Consider the following 19,614-nt stretch of genomic DNA (forward strand, 5'->3'; position numbering starts at 1 on the left):
CAACCGACTAAGTCTCGAGTGCGGATTAGGTAACCCGCAGTGCGGATTGGCTAATCCGCATTCAGGGTAATTTTAACCCTAAAACCCAAATTAAACCTTCTCTCTCTCTCACTTCACCATTATCCCCATTTCTAAGTTATTTTCGGTTAAGAGAGAAGGAAAAGATCCCGTGAGTTTCCGTTTCTTCCAGACTCCCGATTGTTGCGAGAAATCGAGTTTGGAACCGAGAAAGCAGCCGAGGATCTCTCAGAACCCTTCTATTTGGTATTTCTTTCTCTCCTTTTTACTTTCGAAACCTCGAATTTTCTCGATTTCTCGGATTCTCGTTTTAAACCCTAGATTTGTGCTCGAATTGCTCGAGGACTAGTTCCTCTACACTTCTTACTAGTTTGTTTGTCATTCTTTTTCCCGATTTCTTCCGATTTATGAAATCTGATTTCTAGGGTTTCGTGCCAAAATTGAAAGTTGGCATAATCGTGATTTGATTTGCCTAACCCGACCAATTAGACTTGTAATCGGTAGGGTTGCCTCCTGATCGTGAATTTTTAGAACATTTAACGGCTGATTTGAGGTTTTGACCAAATTAGGGTTAACCAAACGGTGAATCGAATTGATCCGAGAACCAAAGTGGTGAAACGGTGATTGATGGTTACCAAAGTGAAATAGTATAAGGCTAGAGGGCCTAGATGGAATTGTGTACCGTTATGTGAGATTTTGGTAAGAAAGAAAGAACCGAAAAGAATTGATTTAGGACTGTACAAACCCTAAGTAAACGTATGGACCACTGAACCAATGTTAAACCAAGTATACGTATAATATAGGTGTAGGCTCGGTCGAGCAAGAACTTGCGAGACAATACGAGACGTCCGATCCTTAAGCTAAGCGGTACGCTCGTCATAATAAGGTGCGGGATTCTTGGACTTGTTTGATACTTTATTTTCAGGAATTAAACTGTTTATTCGTTTGTCATGTTGAATGATTGATTGTTGCATATTTTGGAATTCATGCTGCATATTGATTCTTGCATAAATGAGAATGATGGAATTGTTTAGTTAAGGTTGATTGGCATGTTCGTATGGTTATTATTTGTTTAGTTCTATTAATTGTTCTTGTTGCGAATGAATCTGCCAGACCGACCTGTTTAGGTGGCTGGTTAAGGTAACGGTGGCCTATCCGTTGACCGGTGTTTATGAATTTGCCAGGCCGACCTGTTTAGGTGGCTGGATAGGGTGACGCTGCTGACTTATGCGTTTGACCTGTTAGAATTTGCCAGACCGACCTGTTTAGGTGGCTGGATAGGGTGACGCTGCTGACTTATGCGTTTGACCTGTTATGGATTTGCCAGACCGACCTGTTAAGGTGGCTGGATAAGGTGACGGTGAGCTATCCGTTGACCATGTGTTATGATTTTGTGAGACTAACCTGTATGTGTGGCTTTGAGATATATTTGCTTGAGATTTAGCAAAGTTGACCTGTATAGGTAACTTTGATTCCGTGTGTTGCATTTGTGTCAAGTTGACCTGTATTGGTGACTTGTAACCGAACCTTAGGAAATGGTTAAGCCAAACAGCAATTGCAGATGGGTGTCTGATAAAGGGTCCAGCTTGGTTGGCCATCTGTAGGCGTCTGTAACCCTACAGATGTGGGTTTGATAACGGTTCAGCTCGAAAGAACATCTGTAATTGCTACCAGCCCTAATGAACTGAGTTAGGAATCGAGTTAAGCCAAAATAGATGTTGTGTTTTGAAATCCATATTGAAATTCCGTAAACTGTGTTTCAGGTTGATTAACTGTTGTCGAGTAGTGGCATTCTGTTATTTATGTTTTTCTTATATACTGTTGCATTGTTATTGTTTGGGTTTCATTATTGAATATAGAGTTTGATTGCAAGTCCAATAATTCATATGTGGCAAAATTCGCACTGAGAATTTATTCTCACCCCCACCTTCCCCGTTATTTTACAGGTATTGGTGCGATGGATTCCGGAGAGGCACGAGAGTAGTAGGCCTTAGTAGCTTACCAGTATACGACCCTAGATATGTTTTGTTGTATAGATTTAGGGTAGGCCTCGTGGTTGGTATCCGGATGAGATACTTATATTGTATTATTTACTGTCCAGACTGTGTACTCTGATTATATATATTAGAAACTTATTTTGAATTGCGTGTTGTTGGTTTAAATTTTGATTAGCCTTGTAAGCATACACGGCGTTGTATGCTTACGGCGGGGGACTGTTACTACCCGTGGCCGCGGGGTGTGACATATGCATAGTACCATAGACGCACTCGTAATTGATTCATTAATCCTACTGTAGAAAAAACTTCCAACAGCTCGGAAGGTATTCAAACAATAAAAGACAAACAAGTCCACTTCATATCATAATTTATTGCGCACAACTAGATAGTTTATAATTTTCAACAGCAGATTACAATTAATTGGGGCAGATTCAATTATCGCCCCAAAAATTGTCTGAGCGTAATATTTCTAGGCCAATTCAATGATTTTAGGCTGCCCATTTTTTTTTATTAACCTGTTGTATGAATTGTTTTGCGGAAACTAGCTCGTGGATTAAATATCCTTAATTGGATTTACTGACGGGCATTTATTTAATTAAATAAATCATGTATTTTGTATTTGAGGTCAATTTTCAATTATGAAGCTAGTAATAAGAATATCACTTCTTCCAAAGAGAATAAAAAAAAAAATTGAAGAAAAATTAAACGGTCATGCTCAATTTTTATAAGAGAAATCTATATTATATTAAGTTTTTGAAACATTTGTACCCACCATGAAGTAATTAAATTTTTTGAATCTCATCAGGTAAAATATTATAAATGTAATCGGACTTGAGTAGGTTAACCTGAAAGGACCATACAATAAACGCAAACCTGACTGTAATTTTAAGATTCTAATGAATTATTCTTACTTGAAAAACAAAAGACATGAAAACTATAACACGAAAAACAAAACATAAAAAATCATTTACATCATTTTTCCAAACACCAAATAGAATCCCCGAAACATTAATAATAATCAATAATAATAAAAAAAAAAATACCCAACATGGTTATAACCGAAAGAACAAAATGAATCTTGTAAGTTGTAACCATCCCCAATCATGGTTATAAGTTATAACACAACTATCTACAATCATCGACTTTATGAAACCCTACCCAGTTGTATCAATCTCCTTTCCATTGATTGAGAATGTTATAAAAGCAATTCGACTTGAGTAGGTTGTCCTTAAAAGGACTACACAAACCTGACTGTTCTTTTTAAGAACAACCTAATGAATCACTCTTGAAAAACAAAAGACATGAAGACTATAACAAAAAAAAAAAAAAAAAAAAAAAAAAAAATCAAAAATCATTACATCATTTTTCCAAAAACCAAAGAAAATCCCCAAAAAAATAATTATAATCACAAAAAACAATTCTACACGCCCTACAATAGTCCCCATCCAGAGTAGCTAAGAAGCCTGTTTAACCGAAACAACAATATGAATCTTGTAACCATCCCCAATCATGGTTATAACACGACTATCTACAATTATCGACTTTATGAAACCCTAGCCAGATGTATCAATCTCCTTTCCATGATCCTCATTGATGACCCGTCTCAACCGCCTTAACCAAATTTCATAATCTATTGGGTACGGGGTCCCACAAAGACTATCCACATAATCAGCAAATGCTTTCAAAACAGCTGATACATCACCAAGCCTCTGTTGTATGACTCGTTTCGACCACGAGCTCTCTCTCCACTGGAGGGCCCCTTCCACTGAGTCCAGTTCCGGTGATACCCCACCACAAGAAAAGTATAATAAATATATCAAACTCTCTGCATCGGAAGCAGCACATAGCTTCCCCTCCTGGAGGGCAAAAGTGGAAGAGTAGAAAAGATTCATTGATGGTCGGTCACGGTCTTCTAAAATTGCACGCCCCCATCCAATGAGCACAAAGAATGGGTTTCTTGACCCACTTGTGACCCGTATCACATTTTCAGGTCTTATGTCACCGTGCCGTACACCTACTGATGAGGCAGCCGATATAGCAGCTAAGCAGTCATGACAACATTTCAGCGCTTCTTCAACTCCAAATAAACCACCTCGTATCAAATTAGACACCGTCTCACCAACTGGTAAGGTGACCAAGATGGGGGTTCCACACCAGGGGTGACCACAACTCACCCCATTGCTTGGCTTGTTGCACTCACCTGGGTGCACAACCCGACCAGAAACAACCATTTGAGGTATGTGCTTACTAGAAACACCTCTTTGTTTCATTAGGGTTAGCACCTTGGTCTGTCTTTGTACTTGGTACCATGAGTTCATGTCCTCCCAAGCAGGTTCGAGGTGAGAAGGGCTTGACCCTACATGCAACAAATAGACCCTTGACGGCTCCTCCACAGGTGAAGCATGGTAAATAGGCGGGTCACTGTCTGATAAAATATCAGTTATTTCATACTCCTTTTGAAAACTTGCATCTTCGATTGCTACTAGTGAGCCGATTTCGAGCTTTAGAGTTTCTTCTGGTGGCCTGGCATTAACCGTGTCTTCTTGCACTTCAACTATTTCTGGGGAATAACTCCTATTCTGGAAACGGAATAACCCATTTCCATTTACCATAGAAGCAGAAGCAGAACCCGAATTGTCAACAAGAGATCTTTCAGATCTCCGACATTGTAACCGCGAACTGTGCTCTGTAGCCAGATCCTCTAAGGCGTATTTCGGGGGTCCACAGAATTGCATTATTGAATGATAAGTTGCCAGTAAAATTTGGAGTGTACCAACATCACCCCAATTGGCATTCCCAAGCTTATTCCAGACCCTATCCACGGGTGAAACGTTAATTTTGGCATGTGTTTTAATCCAATCGGCTGCACAATCATATACATTACTCCTTGAATCAAAATCTAGGGTTCTGACATCTCCTTCAACCTTCACCACACCTCCATACTGTGAATCAACCAAAAGCACATATACACAACTTGAGTTACGTGCAGCTGTGCTAGATTTGCTAAGTCTCCGCGAGAGCATAACCCGCAATGCATAAAACAGTGCCTCACCTAAGACTGCATGAGAAGGCCTCTGGCCATCATTCTGACGTGTTGACCCAATATCTGGCCTCAGAAGAGCCAGCTCCAGTATGTGGTCCCATTTACCATGTGAAGACGATATACCACTACTTCCTCTTGACCCCTTCCACAAGACAGCAGTTGCACAAACTCCATCCAATTTACCCCTCGCAATTGCCTTCTCTGCTGGGTAGAATTTTGAGCTTGTACTATGTATGCATGCCACAGTGAAAGGCATAGCTGATTCATGCCCCCAGAATCTCTCCCACAAACCCTTCACACCAGCATGTAAGAAATCTTCTATGGCGAGGTGAATAGCCTCAACAGCATCTGACGTGGAGGCGTAAAGTGCATTTGGCATTCTGACAAGTTGCTGAAAGGCAACCCCCTCAAGGGCATAATCGAAATTTTGGAGCTCAATGAGGTCAAATGGCACATCGAAAAATGGCTGCAGGGACCCAGACTCATCAGAACAGCCCGAGAGCCAGTCTTCTAGGGTTAAGGTTAGGTTTTCACTGTCAACAAACTTGCGAAGGAATTCTTTGCATGAATGGGAAGAAGAGCCACGCACATGACCACGTGCAGAGGACACACTCGATAGCTTTGGCCCTGACCCAACTGATGTTCGATCAGGGGACCCACCTGAACAGAAAATAAGGTTTGAAATTAATCAACCACAAGACATAAAGAAAATAACTAAAATAAAAATGATGTTCAGTCTGTCACGCTTCCTTTTATGGGGCTTGTTTGGTCATCATTTGCATATTAAGGCTCCACCAATCATAAAATGTAAGTTATAGACATGATTTCTTGGATTGCTGCATTGGATATTCCAAGCTAATGCTAAGGTCAAACAAAGGTACCACCAGATTACGAAAAAAAATACAGACATGAAACAAAAGTAGAAAAATACTGGGGTCAGCAAACAAAAGCATTCTAACAAGTTTGTAGCCTAGAAGTATGTCAAATACCATATACCTATTTCCAAGGGAGAAAAAGATTTGAACTGTAAATAAACATCATATACAAGATGTACTATCAAAGCAAAATGCATATATTGCATGAGCTTCACTATTAGGCATTTAAACTAAACACTTCAGTTGCAATTTAGGGGGGTAGACCCAACTTTCCTCTTTTGAACAGTTTTCTATTTTACAGCTCAACTGGCATCAGCTTCTTTAAGCAACATTATATTATTGAATGGAAAATTGACATCAATATTTACAAATTCCTGCTCAACCATCCACCTATTTTCCATCTTATAAACATCTATGAGAAGAAGCATACAATTAATATGTTACTGTAGAACTCAGTATTGTATATTAGTTCCACTTATAGTAGTATGAGCTTTTCTGTAACAATTTGCTTCTTTTTCCTTCTATCTGCCTAAGGTGCTTTAATGAAATTTCAAGACAAGTAAATATCATAAAGTTTCCTTCCAAAATTGCCCCCAATATAAACTCAGTATGACATAAATGATCTCATTACCTAGTCTTATTGGCTATGAATTAAGAAAAGGTACTTAATTAGAGGCTGGTTGATTGGCTTCAATAACTCCTAACAATTTTTGCTTGAAGCAAACTAATTTACTGCATACAGAGATAAGCCTATGAAAACAAGCGTACACAAGGGAAGAGGGTTCAATAAAAATCTGGTCGTTTGAACAACTTCCAATTATATAGTAAAACATAAATTTAGAATTTCAATTTATACAACCTTCAATGAAATTCGATCCTAGCCCCCCCCCCCCCCCCCCCCCCAAAAAAAAAAGAGAGAAGCATAGCGAGACGTAGCATCCACCAATAACTCGAAAACAGAAAATAACACCGAAAAATATCAGATCTATAAATACATCGAGCTGATAGGTGAAACAATCACTCCCAAAAATAGACTGAACGGGTTCTTCCAATAATAAAGTTAAAATTGTTATCTAAAGAGAGAAACAGAAGCTCAGTAGTAACTGTATAGCTGATTACCTTCCATTAGAGGCGGATCAAAACTGAGCTAGGGTTTGTTAAGGGAAAATTGATTATGCTTTCTTCTCCCAATTCGGCTCCTTTCTCCGAGAAAGAACATCCGTCGCCACAGAATTATTCTCTTTATCTCACTAAACCTGACCTGCTCTCACAATTCAGTAATTAATCTCTCTTGTTTTTCAGTTCCTCTTCCTCGTGACGGCTAATTAAATAGAGCGATATACAAAAATAAAAAAAAGGTAAAAAAGGAGAAAGAGAAAGAGAAAGAGAAAGTGCGGGAGTGATGAGCAGTTCTCGGATTAGATTTTCTGTGGCTACTATCACTGAATTTAATATGACGGAATGGGATAAATAAGGCAATTTTGCCGTATAACAACGCAAACGTTTGGATTAGGTTCCACAGAAGAACAACACTGTATGTATTATGTTACATGTATAGATATAAAATACACGAGACGAGAAACGAGATGATGCGCCATGAGATTGAAATACAACGCGAGAATAACAAGGGGCTGTTTTCTCCGCTGCTGGAGCTGGAGCCTGGAGGCATTCAAAGAAGTTTACGAACACAATAATGATAAGTTAACAGATAACTAAAATTAAAATAATAAAATTATACTGCTAGACTGGCGACTGCTAGTGCTAGTGGGGCTGTTTGTACGATAATTACAATATTACATGTCAATATATATGTGATTAGAATAGTCGTCAAAAGTATTGATTGCACAATTGCACCCACCAATCAACACTAATACTAATACAGCGTATACATACGTAATAAATAGTACAAAATTGTGAGGGGAAATGAATATCACCAAAATGATCCTGCAAATAAATTGTATTGTATTATATGTACTTGTCTTTTGCCATATTGTCTGACGTGGCAGTTACCTCTTCCGCCTTCTCCAAATGACAGTCTGGCATTTGTCCCCAGTAAATCTCATTTGGGGTCCACACACCACAGGTTTATTTTACTGCCGCTATCTTAACCCTTTTTTTTATTAATATCATCCATAATTAAATAAAAAATTTACAAAGGTGTCCATCTTTTTTTTGGTATTTTAAAAGTTTCCGTACCGCCGGAAATTCTGACGGCCTTGTGCTGCCTGGTGATTTTCTTAAATGTGTTTATTTTTTTTAAGTTGAGTTGACACTGATTTTTTTTTTAAATATTCTAAAAAAATAAAAAGATAACAATATATCCTCATATTTCAAATTTTTTGAAAAATATGCTGGCCATCCTACGATGGGATGGTCAGCTATGATTTTTTTTTTCAATGTTTTTGTCTGACCGTCCATTGTGGGCGATTGGCTATTTTTTTGTCTAGAGATTGTTTAGTATGTATAGAATGATTTCCGTCTCACTATTTCTATGATTTATATTCTTATTTCTCTCTTTTTGGATACTTTTATTGTTTGATTTTGGTCTATATTTGTCTCACATTAAATCAAATATAATTTGAATCCAAAATCCATTAAGAATAAATAAATAAATAAATATTATTTGAGTTATTTCAAAGAAAAATGTATCAGTACATTCAATTTGAAATTCAAATGTATTTGTCTAAAATAGCTCAAACTGAGAGGGGACTAACTTTGACCGAACTTTGGTTGAATTTTGACTGACCATAACCTTATGTAGGAAACTATGTTTTAAGCGTTCAACAACTTTTCAAAAAGCTTGGGAGGATGAGATATGGATTTCAAAGGTAAACTAAGATTTATCTTACAAAATTTTTACTATTTTTGAATTTTTCTTTTTTTTTACTATTTTTATGATTTATGAAAGATGACATAAAATTGCTTAAAAATAAAAGAAAATTGTCAATATTTATGAAAGATAAATATTTTTTTTGGTACATGAGTTCTATACAATATGTAAGGTTCAACTCTAGTTTCACACATATAAATTTCATTTGTCATATATTCTACTTACAAAATTAAAGAATATAAGTATCCAAAAATAGAGAAAAAAAATCATAAAAGCAGTGAGACCAAATTAGTGCCAGTGTCTATGTGTAAAACATTTATTCTATACACACTAAAAGAAAAATCATAGCTGACCACCCCACTGTGGGACGGTCAAGGCATTTTTCGAAAATGTTAAAATTAGAGAGTATTTTTGTTATTTTTTTTATTTTTTGAGAGTATTTAAAAAAATCAAGAATTGACAGTTTATTGATAGAGAAAAGAGACTAAAACTGACACAAATAATAATATGCTGGCTATTTTTGAAATATTGAGAAGAAAAAGAGTGTGAGACTAAAAAATTTGGTGTTGTACATGCAAGAGAGGAAAAATGAGAGAAAACTCCCCTTCATTTGCGAAGAATGATTTCATAGTGCAAGGCAATGGAAAAATTAGTCTAAAATGTCTTCGTATAAAGAAAAAAAATGTAGTTTAAAAGAGTTCTCAACAATATTGAATTGATAAAGAGATCGATATATTCATAGCAACATGCTCTTACTTATTAGCAACCAATTGATACTCAAAAACCATAGATCCTATATCAGCAAAATATGTTACTTATAACTTATTAGCCATATATATAGAGTCACAAACCATAATTGACTAATTACCAAAGAGGCGCCTACGCAGGGGCGGATCTACTGTAGCACAGGGGGGGTCAGCTGCCCCCCGCTGGATTTTCAAAAATAGTGCTAAAAATTTGCTTTTCGGACCTCTGCCTCTTCCTGGAATTCAAATTGCCCCCCTGTAGCTCATTCTGGAATTTTAATAGACGGAACGGAGCCCATATAAACTCTGAGCGAAACAAATTAGCGGAGCCCAAATAGGCGCTGATCCCAAATAACGACAATTAGTTGAACCAAAATGTTGATTTCAAATTCCCTATAAATGTTGAATTGTTGATTTTTTTTCAAGTAATTTAGGATTTTTATTATATTGATTGGTATTTTTTTTGTTATGTTGAATTGTACCCGATAAGCTATTTGCATCCGATTATTGCCCCGCCCTGACAAAAATCATGCGTCCGCCCCTGCGCCTACGCTTCTTACCATTAATAGAACCAGCATTAAACTTTCTTTATCATATATAGTTCTTTGTGTGGGTACCTCTATTTCTGTGGGATTTGCAAGTGAACAATTTATGCGTGGCATCAATTATTCACCATGCTCAACCATTTCTTTATAAGGTCCAATGTGATATTACCACTTTTGTTGACCATATTGTCAAATTTATTTTTAAAAAATAAACACATCTTAAAAAAAAAAAAAATCCCAAGACCAGTTTGAAAAAAATATATTTTTTTTAAAAAAAATAGGGCCACAAAAATTCCAGTCCGAGTATTTTTAAAAATACCAAAAAAGTATGGACATTTTTATATTTAATATTCATTATTAATAAAAAAAAAGAACCGGCTACCTTAATATAGCACAACCCAGAAAATAAATCTGTTGTTATTTTCAAGGAATAATAAGAACTTGTTATTTAAAACTCAACCATTGATCTTTATTGAGATTCGTGCACAAAAACTTACTTCATTAAAATCGCATATCGAAAAGTTTAAACGGATGAGATGGAAATAAAGAATAACATCAGATTTATTTCCCACAACCCATTAAATGTAACAGTACAAATTTCACTATAAATAATTTGTGACCCCACGAGTTTCAATTTAAAAAATAATAATAACAATAAGAATAAGAATATTAATATTAATTTTGTCATGTCTGCATTTATTTTTTATTTTTCATAAATTTGGCAAGTTTTCTAAATTAAGAAAAGCGTTAACAAGGACTGTGCAGAGTTACTACAGGCTTACAGTATGAACTTTTGGGTCCCATAAATATTGACAATTTAAGCATAGTTTGGTCTACTCTCTACTGTATTCGTACCAATTACTATTTTTATTGATTTTCATTACCTGCATCTGCATATAATTTTGTAATTAATGTGTAATTCTCAAGAAGCACTACAGTACTTTCTCATTCTTATAGATATACCCCCAACAAGAACAGTATTTAGAACTATAGTTTTTATTTTTCTTTTATTTTTTTTGGTTGGCTCTTTTTCGCTTGGTTTGAGAACTTTTTAATAATTTGAGGTAAGTTGAGTACCACACTACCCACCAAGGGATCAATAGCACAAATTGAAATTAATAAGTCTGAAAATGAACGGTTAAATAAATAAATAAAAAAAAAAGAATACATTTTGGTTGGGGTTCCTTTTCAAGATTGAGACTAAATGAGACAGCTATTTATTGGGCCATTAATTAGACAACAAATTTCTTTCATTAAGACACTATTTGGATGTCTAAAATTCCATAGGAATTGACTAATTAATTGGCCAAGTAATTTGAGAGTTTCATGCACTTTATATATATTTTCCTATATTTTATAAAGGCATCTGACAATTAATTTTTTGTCATTTCTAAGCTTTAGAAATGTTTTGGGTCATAGAAAGAGCATTACCAAATTCCTGTAGTATTTCTCAATCTTCATGCAGAAAAGATGCTTCTATTTTATTTTTCTTTGTTCACTCGTTTAAAATTTAGCCAGAGGGTGATCAAAGAAAGAGATCACGCTTTTATTAATTTGTTTCCAAATTCTTAATTTTTTTTTCTTTTGACAAAGTGGGAATTAATCCCACCAATTTTCATTGAAAATCAGCTGATCAGTTGTTGTGGTTAGATATCAAAAGGTGATACCTGTAACCTCAGTGAGTACATATAGATTGATCACATCCAAATTATTATTTTATAATTAAAATAAATTGAGATCAATAAAATAAAATAAAATAAAAACCAGAGTGATTTTTTTTTTATATATATAATCGTCTTGAGCTTTCTTATACATATAAAATAAAATTCGTATTTAGATTTATCAAATTTACACAAAAAAAAATTTGTAAATCAAATCTGAAATTTAAAATTATAGAAAAATACACATACACATACACATACACATACACATACACATACACATACACATACACATACACATACACATACACATACACATACACATATAAAAAAATGAGTTTAAAAAAAAAAAAAAAACCGGTTATTGGATAACCGGACCAAAACCATATTTCCGGTTATCCAATAACCGGACATTTTTTCCAATTCCGGGAATTGGGTAACCGGAAAAAAAAAAGAATCCGGTTACTAGGTAACCGGATTGGGTAATTTTCGAATTTCAACGGTGCTTCGGTTATTTTTTGTAATTTGATTTAATTTTTGGATATAAATAAAAAAATCGGCATTTCATACCTTGAACTTCAAATTGTTGAGCACAATTTGATAAATTTAATACAGGTACCTTTCAGTATTAATTAATAGTTTTAAATATTTGAGATAGGCTATATCAATAATTGAACAGAAACATATATGTCTATTTCACTATTCAATAATTGACCTTTATAGAAGATGAAATTCTCTGAGACAATTAAGTTCCATACAACAAATTTTATAATTCCCACTAGCATGCATTCAATTCAATGAGAATCCCACAAGTGACAAGTTCCATGAGACAAATTTGTCAGTGACTTGTACGATGATTTGGTTGAGAGGCAATGTGACAGAAAATCAGAACTATAGTGTGTGTGTGTTTCTTCTTCTTAATTTTAGGAGTCAATGATGGAAATTAAAGAGAGAACCCCTGAGTCTGACCAGCACGTACAGTAACAGCACCAACAATTTGCATACTAGTTTAAATTTGCATACTAGTTTATCTAGCAGATCACTAGCACTTGTAACCCGCTCTGCTTGAGAGGAAATTTGTAACATATACCAACCTGCAACTTTTATGGGAAATGTGCATATGTACTGTAAATTAATCTGTCTGTTATAAATCATTTTTAAGTTATTAAATTAAAATATCAAATAACTATACTGCTTATTTCAGTTAGAATTAGTTAATCCATTTCTTTCTTTTTTTTTCTTTTTTTTGACCCGGCTATTATTTTTTTATTCAACGTTTTGTCAAGATCTATATAAAAAAATAAATTATTAAGTTATTAAAGTTCAACTATATTACAACGCTACTAAACTTAATTTATGAAAAAAATAACAATTATATTAACAATAATGTGTGAATTAAATATATCAAATTCCATTTTTTTTTCTTTTTAATATTTTCTGTGTGAAATGTTACATGTTCAAAATCAGACAAACAAAACATTATAAATATTTTAAATCTAGATATTTTTAACTCATCTTTATCTTAGAAAACAATTTTTTTTTTTTTTTTGAGAACTCATTCATGAAAAATTGCACGGGCAAAATTTTAAAAAGGCAACAAATAAAAGAAGAGCAATTAGCCAATGACTTGCTACAGGGACGTGTTCTTTAAAAAAATAATATATTTTAAACCCATAAAATGTAAACTAGAAACTTGGATGACAATTGGATGGAGGCATATCTGGCATGTGGAGGCTAACTAAAACCTAGCTAGCTAGCTAGCTACTTGCTTGGCTAATATGTGCTTGTCATATATGTAATAGCCATCTCATATATACGTACATATATATATATATATGCATGGCTACAATACGGTACGCCATATTGATATTGCATAATGTACGTATATATGTCGTATTGTCGTCAATTAATGTCGTGTAATATAATTATAATTAATTATACATGAGAACCGTACCCCACAAATTAACATTATTAATTATAAAACTATTCATGGTCCATATATACTTTACTAATTAATTAAGAGCATTTAAATTAAGTCTCAAACTTAATTTACATGAATCATTATTATTAATTTGGTCTACGTTAATGTTTTGGCAACATTATATTAATATATATATGCATATATGCCCCATGCATGCTTGGTCAGACGCGACATTCTTGGTCTTCATTGAAAAGATAAAAAACATGAACTTAAAATAACCAAGCATGGCTGCATCCTGCATGGTGCTGTTAAAATAAAATTTATTTAAACAGGTTGGTTACTTTCTTCTGAAAAGATCATGAAGATGTTCCTGGAACCTGGACCAATATAACTCATATATATATATATATATAATGTTATTAATTAAATTGCTTATCCATAGATCGATCTTTGTTAATATAAAATATTGCCTTCAAAAAGCGGGGCATCCTTTTTGCATGCTACAAAGAAAAGCTAGAAATTTTCAAAAAAAACTTGATTTAAGCATGCAGTTTAATTGTGCAGATAGATTCTGGTAAAGCTAAGAGACATTCATGAATGGATCGGAATACCCATCCATGCTCATGCTCATGCTCATGCTGTTTGGACCATGATGAGGGTGTGCCTATCCTCTGTTCTTTCCCTTCAATTCTAAATTCTTGCAATTGAACTATGAGCCAGCCATATATAATTGAACCTTAATTTGGGGATTATATATATATATTCAAACCATATATAAATGGCAGTTCTTAATTTAATTTCACCAAGACATGCAATTGCCATGTATTAATTTTTATAATTAATGTTTATCTTTAGAGCTAGCTTAATGTGCCATAAAATGTAAACTAGTTAAATTTGGATAATTGCAGAGGAAACTTGTTCATATAAGGGTTTGGTTACTTAATTTTCCATGTCATAATGCCTGTCATTGCATGTCTTGTTCAACCTAATTATTTAATCTTGGTCTTTGTAGGGTCAATGGGGGCATACGTAAATCTCAAGTCACAGCCCCAAATTAAGAATATTTAATATGTATATATAATCCACTTTGATGTATCAAATTCTATTAAATTATCTAAAGAATTTCAAAACAAATGGATTCTCTTCAACCCCATGAATAATTTTTATGGTACCTTGTTACATGGGCGTAGAACCAATCTTTTGTGTAATTACTGGTACCAACTCTGTAAACTAGTTCATCCTTTGGGTACAGATCTGTATCTCTCTCCCAGAGACCATATTGTCTATACCTGAGATTTATTATATGGTGTCTTTAGATTTGAATTTATAAGAAACCGAGAACCACAAAATTAATTTTACCGGTTCTGATGGATATTGTAACATTATGCTTAAAATCACCAACAAATCCGGGGACCCATGCATACAAGTTGTAGTTTCCTGGTATTATATTGTTTATGGTGAAATTGCCATTTGCATCAGTTGTCGTCCAAAATTGGTAGCCCTAATCATCCAAAAAAAAAATCATAAATTAATAAGTTTAACTGTGCAACCTCATTACTTCTCAAATGTAAACTATAAAACTAACAGATGTAAACTATAAAACATTAATACATCAACTATTCACAACCACATTATTAAACATTTAGTAACTATTCACAAGATGAATACTGTAAAATTAACATGATGAATATTGTAAAATAACAAGATCAATACTTCATATCACCTTTCTATAACCTCTTTCCTCTAGATTTTCATAAGATGAATATTTTAAAATTATAAGTTGAATACTGCAAAATTAACAGGTGAATACTATTAAATAACAAGATCAATACTTCATATCGTCTTTCTATTATCTCTCCCTCCAGATTTTCACAAGATGAATACTATAAAATTAATATGGTGAATACTGTAAAATGACAAGATCAATACTCCATATCGCCTTTCTATCATATCTTTTCTCCAGATTTCCACAAGATGAATATTGTAACATCACAAGATGAATACTGTAAAATTAACATGGTGAATACTATAAAATGACAAGATCAATACTCCATATCGTCTCTCTATCATCTTTTTTCTCCAGATTTTCACAAGATGAATACTGTAAAATTAACATGGTGAATACTGTAAAATGACAAGATCAATACTCCATATCGCCTTTCTATCATCTCTTTTATCCAGATTTTCATAAGATGAATACTATAAAATGACAAGATCAATACTCTATATCGCCTCTCAATAAAAAAAATTGTCATTACGAAGGAAAAATGAATCAGAGAAGAAAAATACAAAAAAGTAACAATTACAATTTTGTTTGAATGAACTCGCGACAAACTAGGGAAGAGAAATCTGAAAGAAGAAGGAAATCACAACTACGTTTGAATGAAATCCACGCCTGTAGGATTCCGTCACGACGAAAGAGGAAGGAAATCGCCTCAGATGCGAAGCAAATCTGATCGGAGAGGAAGGAAGGATTCTGTTGCGACGGAGATGGGGATGGTGGTGCGAGAGGTGACGGGGTACGGGCGAGAAGAACAATGGCGGAGGGAGCGGCATAGATGAGAGACTCGATCTCGTCGATGTCAGATTGGGAGGAGGGGTGAAGAGGGACTGTCGTTTTCTGTCATTGGTGAGAGGATAAAGAGAGAGAGATCTGGGGGTTAGAGGGGTAGATAGGAAAGAGAGATCTGAGATACTTAACCGTGAATAAAGGGGTCAGCGTGAGTATAGAGATATGAGAAGAATGTCTGAAAATTAAAATCGTGCTCACATAAAAGGAAAGTTTTATTTAAGGCAGTGCGTGGTGTGACAGTTAAATAGGCTTATCCAATTTTTTGTGGACAAACTGTGGACAGAAACATCGTGGATAGAAATATTTTCTCACAAATCAATATTTCTGTTTTATGATCATTTTTTAATAATAATAAATGAAGTCCTTAATAAACATAGAAGGCTTCAACAAAAAATACGTCAATTAAAATGAATAATAAAATAATAGCAATTGTTATTTTGGAAAAAAAAATACACACACATAGATGATGTTTGTATAATATACATAACTGATTATTTTATAATATGTAATTTATTTGAGGTCATATACAAATTTTATAACAAAAAAACAAATTCGAACCGTATACTTCTTTCACATGTGCTGCGCCATCAAAGAATCTAGCCTATATATAGCTAGGGGTGTTCATCCCGAACTATGCAAACCAAAGTTTTATTCCGGTTTTAAAAATAGAACCGAACCGAACCGAACCGAACCGAACCGTTTTTGTCTATCAACCGAACCGAAGTTTTACTTCGGTTTATTCTGTTTGTTCGGTTCAAACCGAAATATATTAATTCATTATTTTTTGAAGAACATGCTATGTGTTATCAGCAAAATAAAAACAGAAACCAAGCAAATAGAGATTCAAACAATAAATTCAAACTAATAGAGTTATTTTTATAAACTAATAGTGGTTACTTGATGCTTCGATTCCCTTAAAGGATAGACTCCTTGTAGAATTGTTAAGGGGAGCTATTTTATGGAATGTCTGGTTAGAAAGAAATAGAGTTATTTTTAATGATAATACTACTCCCATTTCTGCTAAATCATTAGGGTTTAAGATAATCTCTTTAGCTACTTTTTGGTGTAAGTCTAGCTCTGACAATTCATACTTAAAATTAAGTCTAATGCTTCCATGTGATGTTAAGGACCTTCCAGATCAGATACTGGAGGAGGAAGAGGAGTCCACCCAAGCTCTTGGAGCTGGCAACCCCTCAGATCATATGTCTGGAGACGACCTGTCGGATGAGGATCTATTGGATTACTAGTCTCCTAGGATATGATTGCTTTTTGAGACTTTTTGCTTAGTTTTCATTTCGTTTCCATATTAGCTTTTGATGTGGTACTATCTCTCCTTGTATGCTTTTATGTTTGTTGATGGTGACTTGATGTAAGACTTTTCATATTTGATTTTGGTACCTATTTTAGGTACCATATCAGGTATGCTTGATTTCTATGAAATCGGTGGTAATACCACTATTTTTCAAAAAAAAATTCAAACTAATAGCGTTACAATTGCAATAAAGAAAATTACAGTACTTGCAGCTAACCTGAAAATAAAATTCCTAGAAAAACTAACTTGGAAACATAAATACATAAACAAAGGATTAAAAAAAAAAAAACAATTAGAAGTCCTATAACTTCCCACCCTGTTTGTTTGTAAATAATGCAGAGGTGGGGGGCTTAGTTGCAACTTTCCTTTGATTATCAGACCACTCATCTTCCTTTACCAGCAAGTTGAGGAGAAGTGTTTCGCTGCCGTTTATTTTTACCAGCAACACCAATAAGTGTGTCATTCCTCCTCTAAGAGATTAAGTAAAAGAAGAAAACTCAAAAAAATTAAGAGAAGGACAAGAAAACTCAGAAATTGTCGGTTTCAAGTTTTTCAAGAAAACTCACGAAGTTGAGAGAGAGTAAAGAGATATTGAGAGAAATTAAAACTTATCTAATAAGAAACTTTGAACAGTTGAAGAAGCAATCAGGCGTGACACCACATCGTGCGAGCGAGGACATTGCAGTCGCAGCGATTTGATAGGGGTGGGTGAAACCGTGAGAGAGAGGGGTTCGGCGATTTGACAGTGGAGAGAGGGATTCGGTGCCGCTGCCGCGTCCGCGACTACGCGAGGACGGGGTCAGGTTTCGCGTGGTGTACTGTACAGGCGTGGGAGAGGAATATGTTATCGAGTGCTGTGCAGCTAGGGTGTGGTCTACTAGCGTGTAGGGTTATGACTTATGGAAGGGGATTGGACATGGGGAGACAATAGATCGTATGTATTAAGAGAAACATCGCAGCCGCAGGGGATTGGATTGGGGTACGGTAGAGTATTAATAATACTCGGGTCGGGTATACCCGACCATACCCGCCCGTGCCTGAGCCCGGGTATGGGTCGGGTACTTGGGTACGCGGGTACGGGCAAAAACCGGACCGGATCCGTTTTTTTGGATCAATACCCGATCATACCCTACCCGACCATATCCGTACCCGACTATACCCGTACCCTAATACCCAAGTACCCGATACCCGACCACTGTTCATCCGAATTCAAAATTCAAAATTTCGGTTTTTCCCTCCCACAAAAAAATCAGCAAAAAAAAAAAAAAACCAACAAAAAAACCAGAAAAAAAACCGTACCCGTACCCGCTCTACCCGTCAAGGGTACACGGGTACGGGTATAGGATGGGTAGGGTATGGTTTTTGAAAAATATACTCGACCATACCCGTATACCCTTGTACCCGTCCTACCCGTACCCGCCAGCCCATTAAACCCCTAGGGTACGGTTATCACTTGTCGCAGGTTTTAAAACTTCGGTCGGTTCAGTATATTCGGTTTTGAAATTTTTAAACCGAACCGAACCGAACTTATTATTCGGTTTTGAAAAATTAATCGAACCGATCCAATAAACTGAAATAACCGAACCGTTTAAACTGAACTAATTCGGTTCGGTCCAAAACCGATTAAACCGAACCGTTTGAACACCCCTATATATAGCTATCTATCTTCTTTATTCTCTCTCATTTAATGTACCAATAAAAGTACTTAAAAAAGTGAACCTATTTAAAACCAGATTTCTTTAAAACGAGTTACCGGTTTTTTTGTCACAAACCAGCCAATTAATCCGGTTTTTATTGTTTCGATAACAGAAGAAGTCTACTAAACAAATCAAACCGCAAAAGAACCGGGTCTGGTTCGGTTTTGATAAACATGATTTTATGCCCAAGGAATAAGGATCGGTTAAGGATTTTTGTGCTCTTCTTCTTTGTTATTCTCTTTCTAAGGTAAATTTATTGGAACTTATATTAAATTAATTATTGATATGTTGGGCTTATATCCGTCGTAATGAGTTTTACTAATGGAAACAAGCAGTCCAACTTTCGACTACAAATTGGGAAAAATTACAATCCAAAAATCACACACCACTTTATTAA

General features: G+C 34.9%; 1 protein-coding gene across 1 annotated transcript; it reads right to left on the bottom strand.

Moving 5' to 3' along the window:
• Positions 1–3,177: 3,177 nt before the first annotated feature.
• LOC144547280 (Protein kinase superfamily protein) lies at positions 3,178–7,295 on the bottom strand. The gene is made up of 2 exons (XM_078295884.1): positions 7,053–7,295; positions 3,178–5,718 (listed from the first exon to the last, which is right to left on the bottom strand). The coding sequence occupies exons 1-2, from the start codon at positions 7,057–7,059 to the stop codon at positions 3,569–3,571; spliced, it is 2,157 nt and encodes a 718-aa protein (XP_078152010.1). The 5' UTR covers positions 7,060–7,295; the 3' UTR covers positions 3,178–3,568.
• Between the last annotated feature and the right edge of the window lie 12,319 nt (positions 7,296–19,614).

The sequence above is a fragment of the Carex rostrata genome, chromosome 31 (genome assembly GCF_964058835.1).
Source record: "Carex rostrata chromosome 31, lpCarRost1.2, whole genome shotgun sequence".
Taxonomy (NCBI): domain Eukaryota; kingdom Viridiplantae; phylum Streptophyta; class Magnoliopsida; order Poales; family Cyperaceae; genus Carex; species Carex rostrata.